The following is a 25,271-nucleotide window of genomic DNA, read 5'->3' as shown; positions in this document are numbered from 1 at the left end:
TTCACGAGTGATGTTTTAATGTTATTATATATATTGTTATTAAATGTTTATTCATATACTACCTTTTTTATTTACTTACTAGTTTATTTATTTACTACATTGTTATTTTTTATGTTTGACATTAATTTGTTATAAATAAATGTTTTGATATGCTTGAAAACAAACAAACAAAAAAAGTTTGTGGTCAATATATGGTCATCACACATTGTCCTACATACCAAACAAAGTGCCCCACTCAACCTGAATCCATCAGCTTTGCTGAAGGGGGGTCAGATTGTGTTGAAGGATGTAAAAGGCTCTTATAAATTCACTGACTAGATTAATTTCCCCTTTGATATGTTCTTAACAATCTATTTAAAGAAAACATACACACATTTGAATCATTATAATGGATTTAGATTGTTAAAACCGCATTTTATTTGCAACAGATTGGTGGTTGTAGCCGATAGAAAAACGTTAAGCTGTTTATATCTAATGTATTTAGTATTACACTGAGTGCAGCGGATCACCACTCCAAGATGGCGGCCCCGCGTCTCGCCAGTCTCATCTCATTATCTGTAGCCGCTTTATCCTTCTACAGGGTCGCAGGCAAGCTGGAGCCTATCCCAGCTGACTACGGGCGAAAGGCGGGGTACACCCTGGACAAGTCGCCAGGTCATCGCAGGGCTGACACATAGACACAGACAACCATTCACACTCACATTCACACCTACGGTCAATTTAGAGTCACCAGTTAACCTAACCTGCATGTCTTTGGACTGTGGGGGAAACCGGAGCACCCGGAGGAAACCCGGACACGGGGAGAACATGCAAACTCCGCACAGAAAGGCCCTCGCTGGCCCCGGGGCTCGAACCCAGGACCTTCTTGCTGTGAGGCGACAGCGCTAACCACTACACCACCGTGCCGCCCCCGTCTCGTCAGTGCTTTTAGAATTTACATTGGATGCTCCGTCTATGTATTAGGATGTCTATGCATCTAGTCTTCTATGTAAATCTATGGTGCATAAGGAAGGAAGGCTGTAATTCCTGTTTCCGGTTGAATTAACACGGAAATTCATTGTTTAAATGTAAATTAATTTTAGTGCAGGGTAGTGGATAAATAAAAACCCTGTCACTAATAACTATGAGCTGTATAAAGCCCGTTTCCCCCACTTGTAAAAAAAAAAAAGTCACATAGTGTACCATAATGGGGCGGCACGGTGGTGTAGTGGTTAGCGCTGTCGCCTCACAGCAAGAAGGTCTGGGTTTGAGCCCAGTGGCCGGCGAGGGCCTTTCTGTGCGGAGTTTGCATGTTCTCCCCGTGTCCGCGTGGGTTTCCTCCGGGTGCTCCGGTTTCCCCCACAGTCCAAAGACATGCAGGTTAGGTTAACTGGTGACTCTAAATTGACCGTAGGTGTGAATGTGAGTGTGAATGGTTGTCTGTGTCTGTGTGTCAGCCCTGTGATGACCTGGCGACTTGTCCAGGGTGTACCCCGCCTTTCGCCCGTAGTCAGCTGGGATAGGCTCCAGCTTGCCTGCAACCCTGTAGAACAGGATAAAGCAGCTAGAGATAATGAGATGAGATGATAATAGTGATGTAGTGTAGTGGTTAGCACAGTCACTTCACAGCAAGAAGGTTCTGGGTTCGAGCCCAGTGACCGATGGGAGGCCTTTCTGTGTGGAGTTTGCATGTTCTCCCTGTGTCCACGTGGGTCTTGAGTGTGCATATGACAAATAAAGGCTTCTTCTTCATCATTGTTATTGTGGTGGAAAGAGACTTCCATACAAGAGGCTTCTTTTACGCGCGCGCGTACACACACAGAGAGGAAACACTGTGTTGATGTAACATGTCCATAAAGTCTGACTCTCTTCATTCACCAACCCATTTACAACAATAACAAGCACTCATTTAACAAAGACCTCCTGCTTTAATAGAGGCAGCACAAACCAGACCAATGACAAGAGGATGTTGAAAGCAGACATTTCGTAACCTACATGGCCACTGAGAGAAAGTCAAATCTTCCCCTTTCTGTTGACATTGAAGACTTTAAATATATAGTTCATATATCATAAAACGCTCATGACTAAAAATAAAATGTATAAAAATCATAAAATTCACACAGAGACAGTAGACATTTTTAATCTAACACAGCAGCTTAAATATATAATCTCTTATTGCTAAAAGCAGACACCTTGAGGTCACTTAATTCATTTTTGCAGGCACTGAGGCACAAGTATTAAACACAGCATGCAAACCTACCACCCATACAGCAAAGAGGATGCTGGTGACCGGCTCAGGAAAGCCGACTTACTCAAACGTACAAATTTTGGTGAAACACATTCATGCAAAACAACACACCTGCACAAATTTCTCCACAAAGGCACAATGGAATACAAATGTGCATGCTGTGCAAATCCTAATCATTTCTGAACTTCCTGCTTTAAGCTTGACAAACTGTAAAATAGTGCTCCATGTTTTCAGCAGTGATTTGTAAGATCCAGATGAAGTGTATGGAGTGACAGTTAATACCAAAAAGAGTCACTGCTCGTCACTCTGTCAGGGTATTTAGAATGAAAAGCTGTATTCGATGATAAGGTATTGCATGATTCGTCTTTTTCAGAGGAACAGGGGCTGCTCTTGTCCGGTTAGGAGACGATAGGTGGATGATGGCATCGTCTTCAAATGAATCTATTAAAAGAGCAAACTATTATTATTATTTTTATTGCCAATGAATGTAGTTTTTTTCCCCAGTCAATAGTAATTTTCAAAGCACCCCAGTGTGTACCCTCACCTCTCCGACAGCATTTGTGAGGATCTGGATGATTTTCTCATGTGGCGTGGCTACCACACTCTGCCCATTGATTTCAATAATGCGATGACCAACCCGAATGCCGCCCCTCTCTGCGATGCCTCCGCGCATTAAACTGCAAATCTGATCGCAAATCAAGATTTAAAAAAAAGGCATCGGTCACATTTTAAAGGTTTATTACACAGCAATAATTCAACGTACAATTCCATCCTCTACACTGAAGCCCAGCTGGTATTTTGGGTCAGGTCGCTTAATAATGGCCATGGTGACAGGTGGACAGTGGACTATGCTGAGCTTCACCTGGGACTGGTTTTTCAAGTCCTGTTGGGTAAAAGGAGACAAATTAACTCTCATATCTCCATCATAACTGTGGATCCAGCATAAACATGATATTTTTTCCATGTCATATGACCCAACTGTCCAATTGCAACAGGGATGTAATGGTCTTTCAGCATTCCTGAGCAATACAGCGTTACATTCTTTCAAAATATTATTTTATCAGAGTGTCTTATTGGCAAGCTGTGCTGATCTTTGTTTTCTATACTTGAGCTAATAAAAGTATGACCAACAGAGAATCAATAGCAGCCATCTTGCTTGAGTTGAACAAAAATAAAAAGTAAACCGCAGTATTTGAACTCACTCTGATGATGTTGTGACACGTGGTGATGGGAAGGCCCACCAGGCTGGCCCCGTTCACAGACATGATGCGGTCTCCGATGCTTAGATCCCCCGAGCGCTCGGCTACGCCGCCGTGCAGCAGGTTGGCCACCACCACTGTGGGCAGGATGGAGCCCCAACCAGATTCTACTACAGCTATACCCAGGATCTCTCCAACCTTCTTTATTATGCAAATCTTACCAGCAATGAGAGGAAAAGACATTTTTATATTTTTTTCCCCCAAGGAAAAAAAAAAAAAGAAAAATAAAAAAATCACCTGTCTAACAATGAGGCTCAAACACTTAAATTCAGCAATGATGATCAATAAGCAAACATAAGAAAACTGACACTGACAAGAAAGATTGTCTAATGCAGAGGTTACCCAAGTCTGGTTTTGGTGATCTACAACCCTTCAGGAACATAGGCATCCCTAGTGTAATTAAATAAGTTTTGCTTGTTTAAAAAAATTAATAAATAAAATTAAAATAATAACAACAGGGATCCCAGCAGTAATTGAAAAAAATAGAGGAATGTAAGAAACTATCAGCAGGGGTCAAGGGTGCTGCAAGCCCCCTGAAGCTGTTGAGATTTTAACATTTAAAGATGCTATAGAACACATTTTTTACATAGATTTAACATAGAAAAGCAACAGAATTTAACAATAATGTGTATCTATTTGATGCCATATTTTGTAATCAATAACATAAGTGGCAAAAAAAAAATTTTTATTTATAAAAATTAGATGAAAATGTAGCTTTGAAGAATATACTTCTAACCCGGACACTGTTCCGCTATCTCTTTTATGGACGATATCTTTTTTCCACGACATATTCAGGGCTGTGAAATTGTAAATAAGAAATCCGAGGAAAAGGGGGGGTCTGGGGGGCACAGCCCCCCAGCATAAGCCGGGGGTCTGGGGCCCACAGGGTCCCAGACACCAAGCCATTTTAGTTGTTATATGGTGTATTCTGAGCATTTCCTGCAAGTAAAAAATTGATCTCAACAAGTAAATATTTGACTAGTCTTGGTCTTCATTTTGCCATATAAAATACCTATCAACAGTTTTCTCTTTTAAAATGAAAGATCCATGTAAAATACCTTGAAATATCTAATAAGTGCCTATGTATTTTATCTCTTAATCAAAATAAAAGTAAAAAAAAGTGTAAATAATTTAAAGAAATGTTAATAAAAGAAAACTTTGATAGGCCTTTCAAAATGACTTTGTGAAAAATCATGCTCAATATTTAAGTGAGAGATACCTGTTGTCTTCCAAATTACACTTAATTCTTGTATTATGTCCTGGCTTTTTCCAAGAATCTGTCACAATGTCTCTTGTCTACAGAGCAAAAGTTTAAAAAAACTAATGTTTCTTATCTAATATTTTACATCTTTTCTTTTACTTCTGGCTCCTTCTATTCCTCTTTGCATCACTCCCAGCTATTTCTTTCAATTCATCTTTCAGTAAGGCTATTAGTTATTAGTTCTATAGTATTTGCATTCCTCTATTAAAGCTATTTACAAAATGCTCATAGTCTGTCAAACAGCATCTAATGAAAGTCTTTTAATTTTCTTTTCTTTAACACCATCTCTTTCAGTTTTGCAAACTTGTTCTTTTTCATCTTTTCCTTCAGTCTGTGCGTGTGTTCTTTTCTAGCCCTCTTTGCATCTCTCTCAAACACCTCCTTAGCTTTCCTTTTTGATGGCATCTTAACTATGTACCCTGTAAGTACAAAATTCACGTACGCGGTGCCAGGTCACGCAATAGCTATTTTTATCTCTGTCATGCACTCCTGAGCAGTGTTGCCAGATACTGCTGACGTTTTCCAGCCCAAAATATGTTCAAAACCCACCAAAATGCACTTGAAACCGCCCAATCTGGCAACACTGCTCCTGAGTCACAGTCAAGATGTGTTCCACGCTCAGCTGGCATAAAACTCCGCGAGTCCGGCTGTATTGAGCCGCTGGTCTCATGCAAGGCGATTAAAACCGACTAGACCCCCCCCCAATGATTTTTAATGCAAAAATAGACGTTTTGTGAAGATGATATTTTTCGCGACAGAATCCGCGGAAATTTCACAGCCCTGCATATTGAATTAAGTTCAACGCATTAGAAACAAAAGCACGAATGGAGTTAAAACACATTTTCTAGCAAATGGGCGCAGCCATATTGTTTCCTCGTTCTATCGCGTACAGTCTCGCGGTATTTACATCAATTTAACTTCCGAGTGTTCCCGAATGTCAACGAGAACAAACGAAGCTGACAAAAACATCGCTAAACAAGCAAACCAAATCAGAACGTATTTTGCTGGTCATTTTACTTAAACAAACATATTTTTAACGGATATACAAGAGATTAAAAAAAAAAAACCACCACTACTTTGGCTAGAAAAATAGCGGAATTCCGCTAAATAGCGGACGTCTGGGATCCCTGTAACAATAATAATAATAATAATAATAATAATACACCATGATTACAATATAGCCCATTCCCTTTTGGAATTCCAGATAATATTTTGAGATGTTTTATCCTGTTTCTGGTGAAATGCAGACTGATATCAAGAAGATTTTCATTTTAATCAACTGTCCTACCTCTCTGATATTTTCAGATTGTGAAAAGTGCACCAGATCTCCGTTATAGAGTTCCTGTGAACCCAGGCAGTACTCCCCTGGTCGGAATTCGTCGGCTTTAATTCCATTTGCTTGCAAAAATTGCTGATATGCCACACCAAATGCCTGGCCAATAGCCTGAGCTATAACCTGTGCCTACACCAGACAAATACAGGCGATTACATAATTCGATAATGTTCTTTAAACCATAGAAATGATCTAAACTGAGCATATGAATGTAGAAAATTAGGATACATGTTTTCCCTTAACCATACAATTCTAACATACGAGTTGGGAAAACTCACATCATCAGAGGAGAACACATGGCAAATCATCCAGTATTTCTTAGGTGGTGATGAAGAGCAAGCCGCTGAATCTGCAGTTTGATGATCTATTGGTTTCCTGCGCACCATCAACACCACAAGACTTCCGATGTCTGCGATATAGGAGATCATCTGCAGAGGATGGTCCATCATAGCTTCCTAAGGACAAATCCAGAAACGAAGAGTCTCGCAATGTGTCGCAGACTGACAGATGGAGATTAATTATGTTAAATGATCACATAGTGCCCTTGTACTAAAATAAAAAAAATAAATACCTGGGTATCTGCATTCAACACTTTGATTCTCTGAGTGGAGATGAAAAGGTCCACCTCGGTCATTGGCTGAGATTCTCCTTCAGGCGCCTGTTTTAGAGACGTACAATAGCAAGTGAGCTCACTTTAAGCGACTTTTGTACAGACCAGTGCAATACAACACACAGAAAGCAATAATAATGACCCCCATTAAAGGTACTTAAGAAAATGCTTTCTGCCAGAAGTCGGGTCACTGGGATCCAGCCCGTGTCTAATTCAGTCAGGTTCAGACTGAAATGACAACATGAAGCCATAATGTAGGCTCCTCCTCCATAAGAAGAATGGTATAGGTCATGTCTAATGCCAGTCATGCAGCATGAACTATATGTGATAGAGTCTCAGATGGATTAGACTGATGCAATGGAAATTGACTTTGGGGACATGGTGGGGAACAAAAAACACCTCACTCGTAAGCATGGGAGATGGAAATTTATGACGAGATGTAGTTCAGACATAGTACAGGCTCCAGTACTTCTCCGTTCTTATGTAGTGAAAATTCATTCTGTCTGATAATTATAACTATTCTTTTAAGTTAGTTTCTTAAGACACGTATTTTTAAGTATGTTACCTTGCTTGTTGACAGTTTCGGCGAACACTTCCGCCTTCTTCAAAACAGTCACCAGATGTCGAGTGGTGGCCAGCGACCTGACAGCAGGAGGCGTGGACTACCTGTCAAATTGGGCGGGACGTTCACGCCTCCATAGAGTAACATCAGCTGATAAGGCACGTCACCACTCGACATCTGGTGACTGTTTTGAAGAAGGCGGAAGTGTTCGCTGAAACTGTCAACAAGCGAGGTAACATACTTAAAAATACGTGTCTTAAGAAACGAACTTAAAAGAATACTTCTCCGTTCTTGCCTGGAGGTCCTACAGAAGCCTCAGGTGGGTGTAGGGATACTCACAAGCCCCAAACCAAGGGGGTCATAAGTGGGAGGTTTTCCCCGGTGGATAAGAGGGTTGCTTCTATGAGGTCTCAAATCTCAGAAAGGAAAATTCTGACTGCTGTTTGTGCATATGCACCAAATAATTCTCGAGAGGTTACCTCCGACTGACTCCATAGTGCTATTAAGGAACTTCAGTGCCCATACTGATGCTGAGAACGATGGTGGAGATGCATCATTTGTGAGGAACAATGAAATCTCAAAACTTCTGTGCAAGTCAATAACAAATAAACTTTGCTCAGAAGTGTACTTAGTACTGGAGCACCTTGGGCTAAAGATGAACCATCACTTTTGTGTTTGCATTATCAGACTGGTGGAGATATGATTTGGACACTTGGGTAAAGAAAGAGGCAGACAGTGGTGAGCTGATCCTTACTTGGTGGCAAGTTGCCACAGTGACCCTTACGAGGAAAGAGTGGAAGGAGAATGGATCAATGAATGGACTACAAAAGCAGACAGGACCTGACAGTTTTATAGGAAACGCTGAAACAGGAACGGCGTACAATTTGAGCGGCCGATTAGATATTTCACCTTGATGCGATCTACAGCTTCTTGTGCCTGAGCCATTCGAGCATTAGTGGAGGGGTTCCTATCGGTTTGCATCTGCGTGGAACCAAGGTATTTAGCTCCAAATATGATCCCATCCAGCAGATCCTCAGGATCACAAGGACCAGGCACTAATAATAACAATCATCATCATCATTAACATCATCTCAAAATATCTTCTATGCATTTTCTGCAGTTCTGCCTTCTAGAATTCATATATTAAATTCTCCTACCGTCTTTATATGAAGCCTGACCTTCAGACTCGGCTTCCTGTTCAATGAAAAAGAGCAAAAGGTTACACAATTGCTCCATTTAACTGATTTTAGCTTTTGTACAATAAATAAAGTTTCACCTACCATATCAGCTCTACGAGAGGCCAACTCATCAGACAACACACATTTAGACTGCTGCCACTGTTCCATGACTTCGCCCTCCGAGTAGACCGACACCATAAGCTCATCCTGAAAGGGGCTATGCCAGATGTCTGAGCCATATGAAACAGAAACCATTTCATCTGCCTCACCACTTCTTGTTATGTACCTCGTCTGGCAGTCACGCAGCTGTGAAATGTTCCCAGTATGGCTCTCAGTAGTCTGTTCTGTAAAAATGGGGCGGTCTTCCTGAGATTCCTGAAACTCTTGGGCTTCTTGAGGTTCTGGGTCCTCCAGCAGCTCTAGGAGCTCCTTCTGATGGCTCACAGTGAAAAGAAGGCCAGATACTGTGCTTCCCTCCGCGCATGTTTGAGAAGCACTAATGTCAGGCACCAAGGATGAAGAGGAGAGGTTCTCGGTTACACAGTCGGCACTGAGAGTTGACCTTTCTGGTTCTGGAGAAGGGTCTTTAGAAGCAGGTGTTGGGTGAAAGAGCTGAAGCTGATGAAGCAGATCCTGAATGTGAGAGTGGTCCAAGTCATGTTGTTGACGGTTCTTAGTTGGCTTTTGCCTTGTCTTCTCTAAATTCTTCTCCAATGGTTCAGGAATAGTAGATTTGTTCATTCTCTGTGTATTATTTGTGCGATCTTCAGCTTCTTGATTTGGGAGTTCTTCTTCAGCTTCCTGATTTGGAAGATTCTCAAGGTCTGTTGGTGTAAAGCTTGTGTTGTGAGCCCCATAATCACTTAATTCATCTAATGGCGTGCCCATGGAGAAAGATCCAGGTTCTTCAATATCTCCAAGTGAACATGCTTCACTGGAAGAGTCAGACCTCCAGTCCAGAGGAGGGGGCTCTGTTGGATTAAAGGAATCCTGGTCCTCCAGTTTAGAATGGTTCTCAGCCTGTGTGGAACTCTCCAGACCCTCATCTTTAAATGATGACGTCGTCACCTTATTGTGAGTGATGTCCACCTGCTTCTCCATGCCAGGTTGGTCAGTGCAGTTGACAAGAAAGATAAAGGGTTTCCGCTTGTCACGGTTCAGCTAACAAGCCACTCATTTTGCTGCAAAAAGTTATTTTATCCATTATGGTGGGTGTGAGAAGGGAAGAGTTAAGATATTGTTAAATAGGTGTCATTAACTCCAGAGCATGAAAGATGGTCAGTGATTGGAAGAACAAATTATTGATCTACTCACTTCATTTGCTACAAAGATGAGGCTGAAGGAAAGGTGTCCTTGCCTTCGATGATTCTTTCTTGCTTCAAGAAATAATCGTAACATCTACAGCTACAAAATGGTTTGTGAATCATGATCACAGGATCAGAAACTTGCAATATGCAATTGAGCATTTATCCAAAAACATATCGAGAAATATCGCAATCACAATATGTACCAATACCAGAGCAATGCCATTATATTGTTCATACAGTGGGACCCTAACAACACCCTCCTGTGAAGGTTATGAATTTAATTTTGATTTTATTGAAAAGTTATGTTAACCTTATGATCACATCTTCAAATCATCAAAAGTATAAAAAGCTATACTTTAATACATTAAAACATATTGTAATGCCTATACACACAGTACTAGGCAAGTCATATGGCCCTTTTCCACGACCCTTTTTCAGCTCACTTCAGCCCGACACGGCTCGCGTTTCGACTACCTCAGAGCAGCACGACTCAGCTCGCTTCAGCCCTGCTTAGCACCCAAAACGAGGGTTATGTATATAACCGCGGTTCTATGAGTTTCGGATGACCGCCAGAGGCGGTGCTTTCAGCACATGGATATCCATCACACGAACGTGCAGGTCGAGTAATAGTAACAACAAAGTCACGTGTGACCTGGGTGACGTCACCCCGTGACCCCGGCATAAAAGACCGGTAAACCCAGGAAGTGACCTCTTGGCAAATCTTCTCGTGTACACTCCGAGTGACTGCCAAGCTCTGGCGGTCATCCGAAACTCATAGAACCGCGGTTATATACATAACCCTCGTTCTATTTCGTTTCTACTGACCGCCAGAGGCGGTGCTTTCAGCACATGGATGACTAATACCAACCAGGTCATGAGGAGTGCCTACCCGTACCCAGTGCTGCTGCGACGGGCCTGGAATGACAGCCGTCGCCACAGGATTATGTGGGACGACATTAAGACGGTAAAACCTGGTGAAGGTGCAGCTGGAAGCCCAGGAGGCTGCGCTGCATATGTCTGAAAGGGGCACGCCCTTCAGTGATGCCCATGAGGCTACCACGCCCCGTGCAGAGTGCGCCCTGGCAGCCGGAGGAATCGGGAAGCCACCGTGCCTGTAGGCATGTAATATGGCCTCGACTATCCACTTGGATAGCCTCTGCTTAGAGAGCGCCAGACCCCTCGACGGTCCTGTGTGGCACAGAAACAGGGCGTCACTCCTACGGAAGCCCTCTGTACGCGACACGTACACCCTGAGGGCGCGAACTGGGCACAAAAGTTCCGACCTCTCACCATGGCCCGCCTCGAACGCCGCAAGGCTAAGGGGCTGGTTGACGAAGGTAGCAGAGAGGGTCTTTGGGAGGAAAGAGGGGTTAGGCCACAGGGTGACCCCACTGTCGCCGGAGTGCCACTGCAGGCACTCCCCACTGACTGACAGCGCGTGTAGTTCCCCGACGCGCCTCATCGATGTAATGGCCAGAAGAAAAGCAGTCTTCAGGAAGAGCCATGAAATGTCTGCCGTGAGCAGGGGCTCAGAACGGTGCGTCGCAGAGAGCCTGCAGCACCAATGAAGGTCCCATGTGGGTACCCGGCTCCGTCGGGGGGGTCTCAACCGGAGAGCACCCTTCAAGAAACGTGCCACCAAGGCGTGGGACCCCACGGTCCTTCCCCCAACTCTGGCATGCTGAGCAGAGATGGCAGCTGCATAGACCTTGATGGTGGCAGGGGTAAGACCCTTATCAAAGCAGAGACTGGCGGAACAGTCAAATGGTCGGCAGGGGGCAGCATGTAGGCTCCTCCCCCCGAGTTAAGCACCAGTTGGAGAAAAGCCTCCATCTGTTGGCATAGAGGGCATTGGTGGGGGGTGCCCGAGAGCTTGCAATGGTATTGACCACTGCCGGCTCACAAGGACCTCGCAGGGGGTCCGGCCCTTCAGCGGCCATACCCAGAGCTGCAGACGGGCTGGATCCGGGTGCCAGATCTGCCCTCCCAGCTGTGATAGCAGGTCAGTCCTCACTGGCAGGCACCAGGGGTCGCCGTTCAGAAGTTGCAGCAACTTGGGAACCACACTCTGCCCGGCCACCGGGGGGGGGGCGACAAGCAGCAGCCCGTGGTGGTCCATCGCAACCCTGTGTAGGGTTGGCACGATCAGCAGCAGAGGGGGGGAGGCATACAGCAGTTGCCTCGGCCAAGCATGCGCCAGCGCATCCTGGCCCAGGGGACTGGGGCCGTGGAGGCTGAACCACAGAGGGCAGTATGTCGACTCCTGGCAGGCAAAGAGGTCCACCTCTGCCCTGCCAAAACGTTCCCAGATGGCGAGAACCACCGCTGGGTTGAGTCTCTATTCCCCGGGATCGGGGTCCTGGCGGGACAGCAGATCTGCTGCCCTGTTGGCAGTGCCTGGCAAGTACATGGCACACAGGCTCAAGAGATGTCGATGGGCCCACCGCAGAAGTTGGCCAGCCACTTCCAAGCACTGGAGGGACTTTGTGCCTCCCTGGTGGTTGATGTGGTACACTACCGTAGCGTTGTCCGTCCGCACCAGAACGTGTCTGCCGGTCAGGCCTAAGAGGAAGTGCTGTAGGCCGAGGAACACAGCCCGTAGCTCCAGCACGTTGATGTGCTGCGCCCGTGCAGCACCGGGTGGAGGTGGAGACCGTTGAACCACCTCTGAAGCGGCATAAGTCCAGAAGTCCCAGCGGGACCAGAGAGGAGGCTGCCGTAAGCATGCCCAGCAGGCGCTGAAAGGTCTTCAGGGCGAGTGACCTACCCCGTCCGAAGCGGCCAAGCAGTAGGCGGATGTTGTGGATCCTGGTCTGGGAGGGAGTTACCATCAACGACCTCGAATCCAGGTGCATGCCCGAGAAAGTCGTCTCCCGGCTGGGCACCAGCGAGCTCTTCTTGTAATTCACCCTGAGCCCCAGCTCTACGACATGCGAGAGCACAGTCGCGATGTTGGTGCGGGCCTGAGCTGCTGACCGTGAACAGACAAGCCAGTCGTCCAGGTAGGGCAGGACACGCAAACCCCTTGCCTGAAGTAGTGCCGATGCCGCTGCCGCACATCCGGTGAACACACGGGGTGCCAGCGGTATCCCAAAGGGCAGAACATTGAACTCGAAAGCCTGGCCCTCGAAGGCAAACCGCAGGAACTGCCTGTGGTGTGGCACAATGGGAGCATGGAAGTAGGCGTCTTTCAGGTCGAAGGTGACAAACCAGTCGCCCGCCTGGATGTGGTGTAAGACATCCACTGTACGCAGCATGCGGAACCTCATGGTCCTCAGTGGGAATTGAGGGACCTCAGGTCGAGGATCGGGCGGATACCGCCATCCTTCGGAACCAGAAAATACCTGGAGTAGAACCCACCTTGCTGTCTCTGCCTGTCGACGGGAGAGACTGCTCCTTTCTCCAGGAGGGTGGCAATTTCCTGCCGGGGGACGAGGGACTTCCCCGGATGGCTCACGGTGGTGTTTGACCCCATGAAACGTGGTGGACGGCGGCAGAAATGGATGCGGTAACCCTCGGTGAGGGTCACCAGCACCCAGGGGTCAACGCTCTCCAGCTTTGGAGCTGTTCGCTGGAAAAGCGGCCGACCGCCGGCACGCTGATGTCAGCGCCGTCCAGAGCGCCCCCGTCGGTCACCATGGGGGCGACGAGGAGTGGACTGGGTGTAGGGGGCGGCACCGCGGGTCCGGGAGGTGGTGGGGTGGCGAAAGTCATCAACCCGTCTGGTCTCCTGGCGGGTGCGTGGCCGAGACAGAGTCGGTGTGGGCCCCCTGAAGGACTGGGCAGCATTGCCATGGTGGTGGGCCTGGCGGGGGCCAGCGAACTGCTGTTACGCCTAGATGACCTGGGCACTCCGATCCAGGGCTTGCTGAGTGGCTTCGCCAAACAGCTCCCCGGGGACAACAGGGAGAGAGTGCAGCACACGCCGGTCGGGCTCGGCCAGAGGGGACTGTGCCCGCCATATCTGCTGGCGGCCGAGGGTGAGATACGACATCAGCCGGCCCAGTTCCCGCGACGAGTAGGCAAAGGCCTGGAGCCGCGTCACACAGCTCCCGTGATGCCGCGCTCGTCCCCTCCAGCGTCTGGGGGTCCATGACACCTGGCTGGCAGAAGGGAACTTAAATAGGGCGAGAACGCTCCAAGTAAGTAGCCCAAAATAAACTATCAGGCGGAAATAAAAAAATAAACGACCGGGCGAACACACCCGTGGTCGGGAATATTAACAAGGATGGCGCCGTGCGCTACAGAACTGATAAACAGCGGCGAGAAACACCGCTTTAATTTAAATGAATGAAGACCGCTTACCTGAGCGACAACAAACCGGCCTCCAGCAGCGAGGACACGCCTCGGAGGGCTAGTCAGCTAACTCCACCGAGCGAGAGCGCTCAGCTTAACGGAGTAACAAACAATACGAATATAACACACAAGACAGCCGGCCCGTGAGCAGGCCGGAGACAAGGCTACACAAAACAAGCGGTTGATAATATTAACAAGGATAGGCACTGTGCGCCACAGAACTGATAAACAGCGGTGAGAAACACCGCTTTAATTTAAATGAATGAAAGCCGCTTCTCAATGTTGGGCATCTGCAGGAGGCCATAGGTAGGGGTGTCCTGCATTGCCGCCAGGGCCCTGCAGCGGGAACACTGCCCCCTGTGGCGGAGGCTGAAGATTCGCCAGCAGGGCCTTCATCTCCTCCAGCTCGGTGGACATCACCTCCACCTTCTGAGCCAAATCGCCCGAGCGCTTCTTTTTCGCCTTAAAAGCGAAGACGTGTGGGGGAACCCACGGCGTTTGCTGGGCCCCGCTGCTGCAGCCGACACCGTGTCCTGTCCCCCCGAGGCCCGGGGGATGTCAGACGGAGAATCCAGCCGAGCCAGCCCGGCGGTCCGCGCAGCCACGCTCAGGCACATGCAGTCTGCGCAGGCCATGTCCGTCAGCCCCTGCCGCAGGTGATCAATACCCAGGCATGAGGGGCACTCGCGGTGGCCGTCCTCCGGTTCGAGGGGGACCGGCAGTTGGCGCAGCGAGAGAAGAGGTCCATGACGCCTGGCTGGCAGAAGGGAACTTAAAAAATAGGGCGAGAACACCCCAAGTAAGCAGCCCAAAATAAACAATCAGGCGGTAATGAAAAACGACCGGGCGAACACACCCGTGGTCGGGAATATTAACAAGGATAGGCGCCGTGCACCACAGCACTGATAAGCAGCGGCGAGAAACACCGTTTTAATTTAGATGAATGAAAACCGCTTACCTGGGCGACAACAAGCCAGCCTCCAGCGGTGAGGACACCGCCCCGGAGGACTAATCAGCTAACTCCACCGAGCGAGAGCGCTCAGCTTAACGGAGTAACAAACAATACAACACACAAGACCGCCGGCCTGTGAGCAGGCCGGAGACAAGGCTACACAAAATAAGGCGGTTAATAATATTAACAAAGATAGGCGCAGTGCGCCACAGAACTGATAAACAGCGGCGAGAAACACCGCTTTAAATTAAATGAATGAAAACCGCTTACCTGAATGAAGACAAGCCGGCCTCCAGCGGTGAGGACACCGCCCCGGAGGACTAATCAGCTAACTCCACCGAGCGAGAGCGCTCAGCTTAACGGAGTAATAAATCAATACGAATACAACACACAAGACAGCCGGCCTGTGAACAGGCCGGTGGCGAGGCTACACAAAACAAGGTGGTTAATAATATTAACAAGGATAGGCGCCGAGCGCCGCAGAACTGATAAACAGCGGCGAGAGGAACGCCGCTTTAATTTAAATAAATGAAACCCGCTTACCTGAAGCGAAAACAAGCCGGCCTCCAGCGGTGAGGACACCGCCCCGGAGGGCTAATCAGCTAACTCCACCGAGCGAGAGCGCTCAGCTTACGGAGTAATAAATCAATACGAATATAACGACAAGAGTTGGTGGACTTAGCGCAGTTTCTTGGAGGGTGCATAAGCACAGCCCCAACCCTACGGGTAACGAAACTACCTCAGCGCTTTGTCCAAATTTCAACCCAACTCGCAACCTGCAAACGCGAGAAGATGTAAGAGGTCACTTCCTGGGTTTACCGGTCTTTTATGCCGGGGTCACGGGGTGACGTCACCCAGGTCACACGTGACTTTGTTGTTACTATTACTCGACCTGCACGTTCGTGTGATGGATATCCATGTGCTGAAAGCACCGCCTCTGGCGGTCAGTAGAAACGAAATAGAACTCGCACGGTTTTGGAGTGAGGCTGAAGCGAGCCCAACCGAGCCGAGTGGAGCTAGGGGCGTGAGGAGACACTCCCCTGTGCACTGATTGGTGAGGAGGAGTGTCCTCACATGCCCACATACGCCCCGCGAGCACGCTGGGATCTGTAAACACCGTAAACCCGGAAGAAGAAGAATTACGAGAATTTCTGAAGTCTTATGCGCCTCGCCTCATCTATACGTTCTTGCCAGTATCTGTTGGCGTTGTCGGTGACAACAAGCCACAGCACCAAGACCAGCAACACTAACGACTCCATGTTTATTGTTTACTATCCGGGTCGTGAGACTACCGCTTAAAAGGTCACTGATGTCACTGTTTGCGCCACCTAACGACATCACGTGACGTCCACCCACTTTCGCTAACTCCACCCAATATGTCCACCCACTTCCAGCCAGCACGGTTCAGCGTGGTTGTAGTCGAAATGCAACTCCAACAGCCCCGCTCAGCTCGACTCAGCACGGCACGGCTCAGCCGCGTTGGTAGTGGAAAAGCGGCATTAGGCACCGCATTTTTTTTTCTTTAGTAGAAACTTTTTTAAAATAGATTTTTATTTTACGATTTCTACATTATCGACTCAATACAGACATTTTAGATTTCCAGACATTAATTTTCCAGCACAAAATTAAATGTTACGGAAAAATGTTTGTATGTCAGTAAAGAAAGCGGTCCATTATGTAAGAGACCACTTTTCAGACAAAAAAACACAAAAAAAAACACAACATAATGAAGGGTTTTGCTGCAAAAATAAGATGTGAAAGTTTCCAGAAGAACTGTGTCTGGTTTTACAAGATGCTCAGTAAAACTTGCAGCTCATTTTCTTACAAAACTGCACACATTGTACCCTAGACAATTTTTTTTTTTAAGCAAAGGGTCCGTTACTCCAAATATTGCTCTTTGTTTCATTTATTACCGTTTACTGCTCTTTGTAATTTTTTTATGTAGAAACATTTATTATTTTTGACATATTTTGGTACCTTTGCTTTTCGTCACATGTGCATAAGAGTTCTGCACAGTATGATACAAGTGCCTTTTTTTTCCTCCCAGTTTGGACACCCCTATTCATTCATCGTTTTTTCTGAATTTGGACTAATTTTCTACATTGTAGAACAATACTGAAGACATCAAAACTATGAAATAACATCTGGAACATAATGGCATTATGTAGTAAACAAATGTTTCGTATTTTAGATTCTTCAAAGTAGCCAGCGTTTACCTTGATGACGCTTTGTACACTATTGGCATTATCTTAACCAGCTTCATGAGGTCGGCACCTGGAATGCTTTTCAATTAACAGGTGCCTCATCAAAAGTTAATTAGTGCAATTTCTTGACTTCATAATGCATTTGAGATCAAATGTAAACAGTAATGTAACAGTAAATAGCCCTATTCCACAACTGTAGTAATCCATATATCAAGAACCGCTCAACTAAGTAAAGAGAAACGACATCCATCATTACTTTTTAAGACATGAAGTGTCTTAGTTAATAAAAATAAAGAAAAAACATTGAATTAGAAGGGGTATCCAAACTTTTGACTGGTTAGGTAGCATCTCCCTGTCCTGTCTTCTCCTCTCTCTCTGGTTGTGTAGCATCTCCCTGTCCTGTCCTCCCTCTCTCTCTCTCTCTGGTTGTGTAGCGTCTCCCTGTCCTGTCTCTCTGGTTGTGTAGCGTCTCCCTGTCCTGTCTCTCTGGTTGTGTAGTGTCTCCCTGTCCTGTCTCTCTGGTTGTGTAGCGTCTCCCTGTCCTGTCCTCTCTCTCTCTCTCTGGTTGTGTAGCGTTTCCCTGTCCTGTCCTCTCTCTCTCTGGTTGTGTAGCGTCTCCGTCCTGTCCTCTCTCTCTGGTTGTGTAGCGTCTCCGTCCTGTCCTCTCTCTCTGGCAGCGGTCTCAAAAGTAGCCGGTCACCGGCGGCAAATCGCCGGCTGTGGCTTGTTATGCTGCCGGCTATTGTCAGTCGAGTCACAAAATTTAATATTAAATATTTCTGACAGCAAAAAAAGTTGTGAACGTAAATTACATCCACTATGTCATGTATGTCCGTTGCCGCGTCAACTGTGTTTACATCCTCGACACGAGTGCAGCCATTACTGCCCCTGTGTTGCCAGATTGTGTTTACATTCTCGACATGAGTGCAGCCATTACTGCCACCTGTGTTGCCAGATTGTGTTTACATCCTCGACACGAGTGCAGACATTACTGCCACCTGTGTTGCCAGATTGCGCGTGTTCCCGCCCAATTGGGCGGTTTTAAGTGCATTTTGGCGGGTTTTGAACATATTTTGGGCTGTAAAACGTCAGCAATATCTGGCAACATATTTTTTTTACTTAATACAAGAAATTAATGGATGCCAACGTTTTTGCCAAAATGGTATTTTATTTTCCATTGTTTAGGCAGCTTCAGCATCATACTGTGAGATTCTGTTCAAATTGTTTTTTTTCTTCTATGAAGCCTGAGCCATTTATTTTATTAGTTTATAATTATTGTTTAATTTAGTCTTCAGGAGAGACTGCCTGCACACAGTACTAGTATTAATAGTTTTTTTTCTTACATGAAAGCTGAGGCATTTATATTATATTTTAAGGTAACTTCATGTTGTGCTGTGAGGTTCTCTGCACTTTAACTTTTGAACCAACAGGTGCATTTGGATAAGTAAAGCCTATTTTTCTGCATTTCTGTAGTCCTGGTAATCTTTTATATTGGTAAAGTTGTTTATAGGACCATTTCTCAGTGTCTGTTTTTTTTTAATCAATAGTTTTTCAGTAATAACTTAATATTTAACATATCACTCAATTTTAAACAACCCCCGCGCCTCCCCCATGGGCTGCCCCCATAGTCTCCAAAAATTCTGTGGGAAACACTGGCGTGCGTAACAACGCTAATCAAGCTTAAGCTAGACGACCCGCCTCAAATACCCGTCCCGGGTAAATGTTATCCCAATTTTAGATGGCCTGTTCCAAACCATCCCGCCCCATGAAAAATTCGTACTTGCATATCTCTCTCTCTCTCTCTCTCTCTCTCTCTCTATCTATCTATATATATATCCCTGCACGCTTTGCATGCATTATGTCTGCTGCTGGCAGACATTTTACCATTTTGCACCCTGCTGTAAATTATTTGTACCCTGCTATTCTCCCAAACTTTGAAGCCCCTGCTCTGGTTGTGTAGCGTCTCCGTCCTGTCCTCTCTCTCTGGTTGTGTAGCATCTCCCTGTCGTGTCCTCTCTTCTCTCTCTGGTTGTGTAGCGTCTCCCTGTCCCCTCTCTCTCTCTCTGGTTGTGTAGCATCTCCCTGTCCCCTCTCTCTCTCTCTCTGGTTGTGTAGCATCTCCCTGTCCTCTCTCTCTCTCTCTCTGGTTGTGTAGCATCTCCCTGTCCTCCCTCTCTCTCTCTCTCTCTCTGGTTGTGTAGTGTCTCCCTGTCCTGTCCTCCCTCTCTCTCTGGTTGTGTAGCGTCTCCCTGTCCCCTCTCTCTCTCTCTCTCTGGTTGTGTAGCGTTTCCCTGTCCTGTCCTCCCTCTCTCTCTGGTTGTGTAGCGTCTCCCTGTCCTGTCCTCCCTCTCTCTCTCTCTGGTTGTGTAGCGTCTCCCTGTCCTGTCCTCCCTCTCTCTCTGTCTGGTTGTGTAGCGTCTCCGTCCTGTCCTCTCTCGCTTGCTGGTTGTGTAGCGTCTCCGTCCTGTCCTCTCTCTCTCTCTGGTTGTGTAGCGTCTCCCTGTCCTGTCCTCTCCTCTCTCTCTGGTTGTGTAGCATCTCCGTCCTGTCCTCTCTCGCTCGCTGGTTGTGTAGCGTCTCCCTGCCCTGTCCTCACTTCCCTCTCTGGTTGTGCAGCGTCTCCCTGTCTTGTTCTCTCTCTCTGATTATGTAGCTTCTCCCTGTCCTGTCCTGTCCTCTCTTTGGGTGTGTAGCGTCTCCCTGTCCTGTCCTCTCTCTGGTTGTGTAGCGTCTCCCTGTCCTCTCTCTGGTTGTGTAGCGTCTCCCTGTCCTGTCCTCTCTCTGGTTGTGTAGCGTCTCCCTGTCCTGTCCTCTCTCTGGTTGTGTAGCGTCTCCCTGTCCTGTCCTCTCTCTGATTGTGTAGCTTCTCCCTGTCCTGTCCTCTCTTCTCTCTCTGGTTGTGTAGTGTCTCCCTGTCCTGTCCTCTCTCTCTGATTGTGTAGCGTCTCCCTGTCCTGTCCTCTCTCTCTCTGGTTGTGTAGCGTCTCCCTGTCCTGTCCTCTCTCTGGTTGTGTAGCGTCTCCCTGTCCTGTCCCCTCTCTCTCTGGTTGTGTAGCGTCTCCCTGTCCTGTCCTCTCTCTGGTTGTGTAGCGTCTCCCTGTCCTGTCTCTCTGGTTGTGTAGCGTCTCCCTATCCTCTCTCTCTGGTTGTGTAGCGTCTCCCTCCTGTTCTCTCTCTCTGGTTGTGTAGCGTCTCCGTCCTGTCCTCTCTCTCTGGTTGTGTAGCGTATCCGTCCTGTCCTGTCTCTCTGGTTGTGTAGCGTATCCGTCCTGTCCTGTCTCTCTGGTTGTGTAGCGTCTCCGTCCTGTCCTGTCTCTCTGGTTGTGTAGCGTCTCCGTCCTGTCCTGTCTCTCTGGCTGTGTAGCGTCTCCCTGTCCTGTCTCTCTCTCTCTGGTTGTGTAGCGCCTCCCTGTCCTGTCTCTCTCTCTCTGGTTGTGTAGCGTCTCCCTGTCCTGTTCTCTCTCTCTGGTTGTGTAGCGTCTCCCTGTCCTCTCTCTCTCTGTGTAGCGTCTCCCTGTCCTATCCTCTCTCTCTGGTTGTGTAGCGTCTCCCTGTCCTGTTCTCTCTCTCTCTGGTTGTGTAGCGTCTCCCTGTCCTATCCTCTCTCTCTGGTTGTGTAGCGTCTCCCTGTCCTCTCTCTCTGGCTGTGTAGCGTCTCCCTGTCCTGTCCTCTCTCTGGATGTGTAGTGTCTCCCTGTCCTGTCCTCTCACTGGATGTGTAGCGTCTCCCTGTCCTGTCCTCTCACTGGATGTGTAGCGTCTCCCTGTCCTGTCCTCTCTCTCTCTCTCTGGATGTGTAGTGTCTCCCTGTCCTGTCCTCTCTCTCTGGTTGTGTAGCGTCTCCCTGTCCTGTCCTCTCTCTCTGGTTGTGTAGCGTCTCCCTGTCCTGTCCTCTCTCTGGATGTGTAGCGTCTCCCTGTCCTGTCCTCTCTCTCTGGTTGTGTAGCGTCTCCCTGTCCTGTCCTCCCTCTCTCTGGTTGTGTAGCGTCTCCCTGTCCTGTCCTCTCTCTCTCTGGTTGTGTAGCGTCTCCCTGTCCTGTCCTCTCTCTCTCTCTGGTTGTGTAGCGTCTCCCTGTCCTGTCCCCTCTCTCTCTGGTTGTGTAGCGTCTCCCTGTCCTGTCCCCTCTCTCTCTGGTTGTGTAGCGTCTCCCTGTCCTGTCCCCTCTCTCTCTGGTTGTGTAGCGTCTCCCTGTCCTGTCCCCTCTCTCTCTGGTTGTGTAGCGTCTCCCTGTCCTGTCCTCTCTCTGGTTGTGTAGCGTCTCCCTGTCCTGTCCTCTCTCTGGTTGTGTAGCGTCTCCCTGTCCTGTCCTCTCTCTCTGGTTGTGTAGCGTCTCCCTGTCCTGTCCTCTCTCTCTGGTTGTGTAGCGTCTCCCTGTCCTGTCCTCTCTCTCTGGTTGTGTAGCGTCTCCCTGTCCTGTCCTCTCTCTCTGGTTGTGTAGCGTCTCCCTGTCCTGTCCTCTCTCTGGATGTGTAGCGTCTCCCTGTCCTGTCCTCTCTCTGGATGTGTAGCGTCTCCCTGTCCTGTTCTCTCTCTGGTTGTGTAGCGTCTCCCTGTCCCCTCTCTCTCTCTCTGGTTGTGTAGCGTCTCCCTGTCCTGTCCTCTCTCTCTGGTTGTGTAGCGTCTCCCTGTCCTGTCCTCTCTCTCTGGTTGTGTAGCGTCTCCCTGTCCTGTCCTCTCTCTGGATGTGTAGCGTCTCCCTGTCCTGTCCTCTCTCTGGTTGTGTAGCGTCTCCCTGTCCTGTCCTCCCTCTGGTTGTGTAGCGTCTCCCTGTCCCCTCTCTCTCTCTCTGGTTGTGTAGCGTCTCCCTGTCCTGTCCTCTCTCTCTGGTTGTGTAGCGTCTCCCTGTCCTGTCCTCTCTCTCTGGTTGTGTAGCGTCTCCCTGTCCTGTCCTCTCTCTCTGGTTGTGTAGCGTCTCCCTGTCCTGTCCTCTCTCTCTGGTTGTGTAGCGTCTCCCTGTCCTGTCCTCTCTCTCTGGTTGTGTAGCGTCTCCCTGTCCTGTCCTCCCTCTCTCTCTGGTTGTGTAGCGTCTCCCTGTCCTGTCCTCCCTCTCTCTCTGGTTGTGTAGCGTCTCCCTGTCCTGTCCTCCCTCTCTCTCTGGTTGTGTAGCGTCTCCCTGTCCTGTCCTCTCTCTCTCTCTCTCTGGTTGTGTAGCGTCTCCCTGTCCTGTCCTCTCTCTGGTTGTGTAGCGTCTCCCTGTCCTGTCCTCTCTCTGGTTGTGTAGCGTCTCCCTGTCCTGTCCTCTCTCTGGTTGTGTAGCGTCTCCCTGTCCTGTCCTCTCTCTGGTTGTGTAGCGTCTCCCTGTCCTGTCCTCTCTCTGGTTGTGTAGCGTCTCCCTGTCCTGTCCTCTCTCTGGTTGTGTAGCGTCTCCCTGTCCTGTCCTCTCTCTGGTTGTGTAGCGTCTCCCTGTCCTGTCCTCTCTCTGGTTGTGTAGCGTCTCCCTGTCCTGTCCTCTCTCTGGTTGTGTAGCGTCTCCCTGTCCTGTCCTCTCTCTGGTTGTGTAGCGTCTCCCTGTCCTGTCCTCTCTCTGGTTGTGTAGCGTCTCCCTGTCCTGTCCTCTCTCTGGTTGTGTAGCGTCTCCCTGTCCTGTCCTCTCTCTGGTTGTGTAGCGTCTCCCTGTCCTGTCCTCTCTCTGGTTGTGTAGCGTCTCCCTGTCCTGTCCTCTCTCTGGTTGTGTAGCGTCTCCCTGTCCTGTCCTCTCTCTGGTTGTGTAGCGTCTCCCTGTCCTGTCCTCTCTCTGGTTGTGTAGCGTCTCCCTGTCCTGTCCTCTCTCTGGTTGTGTAGCGTCTCCCTGTCCTGTCCTCTCTCTGGTTGTGTAGCGTCTCCCTGTCCTCTCTTCTCTCTCTCTGGTTGTGTAGCGTCTCCCTGTCCTGTCCTCTCTCTCTGGTTGTGTAGCGTCTCCCTGTCCTGTCCTCCCTCTCTCTCTGGTTGTGTAGCGTCTCCCTGTCCTGTCCTCCCTCTCTCTCTGGTTGTGTAGCGTCTCCCTGTCCTGTCCTCTCTCTCTCTCTCTCTGGTTGTGTAGCGTCTCCCTGTCCTGTCCTCTCTCTGGTTGTGTAGCGTCTCCCTGTCCTGTCCTCTCTCTGGTTGTGTAGCGTCTCCCTGTCCTGTCCTCTCTCTGGTTGTGTAGCGTCTCCCTGTCCTGTCCTCTCTCTGGTTGTGTAGCGTCTCCCTGTCCTGTCCTCTCTCTGGTTGTGTAGCGTCTCCCTGTCCTGTCCTCTCTCTGGTTGTGTAGCGTCTCCCTGTCCTGTCCTCTCTCTGGTTGTGTAGCGTCTCCCTGTCCTGTCCTCTCTCTGGTTGTGTAGCGTCTCCCTGTCCTGTCCTCTCTCTGGTTGTGTAGCGTCTCCCTGTCCTGTCCTCTCTCTGGTTGTGTAGCGTCTCCCTGTCCTGTCCTCTCTCTGGTTGTGTAGCGTCTCCCTGTCCTGTCCTCTCTCTGGTTGTGTAGCGTCTCCCTGTCCTGTCCTCTCTCTGGTTGTGTAGCGTCTCTCTGTCCTCTCTTCTCTCTCTCTGGTTGTGTAGCGTCTCCCTGTCCTGTCCTCTCTCTGGTTGTGTAGCGTCTCCCTGTCCTGTCCTCTCTCTGGTTGTGTAGCGTCTCCCTGTCCTGTCCTCTCTCTGGTTGTGTAGCGTCTCCCTGTCCTGTCCTCTCTCTGGTTGTGTAGCGTCTCCCTGTCCTGTCCTCTCTCTGGTTGTGTAGCGTCTCCCTGTCCTCTCTTCTCTCTCTCTGGTTGTGTAGCGTCTCCCTGTCCTGTCCTCTCTCTCTGGTTGTGTAGCGTCTCCCTGTCCTGTCCTCTCTCTCTGGTTGTGTAGCGTCTCCGTCCTGTACTCTCTCTCTGGTTGTGTAGCGTCTCCGTCCTGTCCTCTCTCTCTGGTTGTGTAGCGTCTCCGTCCTGTCCTCTCTCTCTGGTTGTGTAGCGTCTCCCTGTCCTGTCCTCTCTCTCTGGTTGTGTAGCGTCTCCCTGTCCTGTCCTCTCTCTCTGGTTGTGTAGCGTCTCCCTGTCCTGTCCTCTCTCTCTGGTTGTGTAGCGTCTCCCTGTCCTGTCCTCTCTCTCTGGTTGTGTAGCGTCTCCCTGTCCTGTCCTCTCTCTCTGGTTGTGTAGCGTCTCCCTGTCCTGTCCTCTCTCTCTGGTTGTGTAGCGTCTCCCTGTCCTGTCCTCTCTCTGGTTGTGTAGCGTCTCCCTGTCCTGTCCTCTCTCTGGTTGTGTAGCGTCTCCCTGTCCTCTCTCTGGTTGTGTAGCGTCTCCCTGTCCTCTCTCTGGTTGTGTAGCGTCTCCCTGTCCTCTCTCTGGTTGTGTAGCGTCTCCCTGTCCTCTCTCTGGTTGTGTAGCGTCTCCCTGTCCTCTCTCTGGTTGTGTAGCGTCTCCCTGTCCTCTCTCTGGTTGTGTAGCGTCTCCCTGTCCTCTCTCTGGTTGTGTAGCGTCTCCCTGTCCTCTCTCTGGTTGTGTAGCGTCTCCCTGTCCTGTCCTCTCTCTCTCTCTGGTTGTGTAGCGTCTCCCTGTCCTGTCCTCTCTCTCTCTCTGGTTGTGTAGCGTCTCTCTGTCCTGTCCTCTCTCTCTCTCTCTGGTTGTGTAGCGTCTCTCTGTCCTCTCTTCTCTCTCTCTGGTTGTGTAGCGTCCCACATGCTCTAGCTTTCCCAAACCCTGTGTGTATTAGTTTACCACGTAAAAATCACATTCCCCGAGAAAACATACACTATTAAGTCAGTTAAAGCAGTGAACAAACCATATTAGTCTACAGGCAGTCTGTGTACACACACTCTTTATCTCAATCCCATCACTTTCCGGTCCAATCCCAGCGGAACTCATTAAACTCATCTGCTCACCTTATTTACCGAGTGACCTGGAACTTTTCACCGACGCAATAAAGTTGACGTGGTTCATCTTAAAATCCGTCTGTATCTGTCTGCGCCCAATTCTTTACTCTTAAAATAAAATCCAGTCACAAATGCGACGATTACAGCGGAATTACCAACAGCGAGACAGAAATAACTCAACAACTCTCAGATGAGCTCATCTCCATTTCCAAACATCACCGTCTCAAACCCGTCCTCATTGCGCATGCGCGGGCCACGAAGTCGTGACTAATCATCG

At 48.6% G+C, this 25,271-nt stretch overlaps 1 protein-coding gene across 2 annotated transcripts; it reads right to left on the bottom strand.

Annotated features, from left to right (window-relative positions):
* Positions 1–1,887: 1,887 nt before the first annotated feature.
* On the bottom strand, positions 1,888–25,221 carry si:ch73-40i7.5 (amyloid-beta A4 precursor protein-binding family A member 1). 2 transcript variants are annotated; one of them, XM_060941604.1, is made up of 12 exons: positions 25,004–25,221; positions 9,745–9,834; positions 8,533–9,611; positions 8,410–8,446; positions 8,162–8,307; positions 6,652–6,738; positions 6,359–6,535; positions 6,036–6,209; positions 3,430–3,642; positions 2,991–3,110; positions 2,772–2,912; positions 1,888–2,668 (listed from the first exon to the last, which is right to left on the bottom strand). In XM_060941604.1, exons 3-12 carry the CDS (start codon positions 9,529–9,531, stop codon positions 2,597–2,599), a joined length of 2,166 nt encoding a protein of 721 aa, XP_060797587.1. In that variant the 5' UTR covers positions 9,532–9,611; positions 9,745–9,834; positions 25,004–25,221; the 3' UTR covers positions 1,888–2,596. The 2 variants fall into 2 exon arrangements, with proteins under 2 accessions (XP_060797587.1, XP_060797588.1); XM_060941605.1 differs by lacking the exon at positions 6,036–6,209.
* Between the last annotated feature and the right edge of the window lie 50 nt (positions 25,222–25,271).

This window comes from Neoarius graeffei, chromosome 15, assembly GCF_027579695.1.
Source record: "Neoarius graeffei isolate fNeoGra1 chromosome 15, fNeoGra1.pri, whole genome shotgun sequence".
Classification (NCBI taxonomy): domain Eukaryota; kingdom Metazoa; phylum Chordata; class Actinopteri; order Siluriformes; family Ariidae; genus Neoarius; species Neoarius graeffei.
Note: the sequence above shows the minus strand (reverse complement) of the source record. Positions and strands in the feature narration are given on the sequence as shown.

Excerpts from the sequence above, each read along its gene's own strand:
- si:ch73-40i7.5 (XM_060941604.1), bottom strand. The coding sequence starts at position 9,531 with ATGGAGAAGCAGGTGGACATCACTCACAATAAGGTGACGACGTCATCA. Across the intron at positions 8,447-8,532 it reads CCTCTCGTAGAGCTGATATG|GAAGCCGAGTCTGAAGGTCA; the intron begins GTAGGTGAAACT and ends TTCATTGAACAG. Across the intron at positions 6,210-6,358 it reads ATGTGTTCTCCTCTGATGAT|GCACAGGTTATAGCTCAGGC; the intron begins GTGAGTTTTCCC and ends TGTCTGGTGTAG.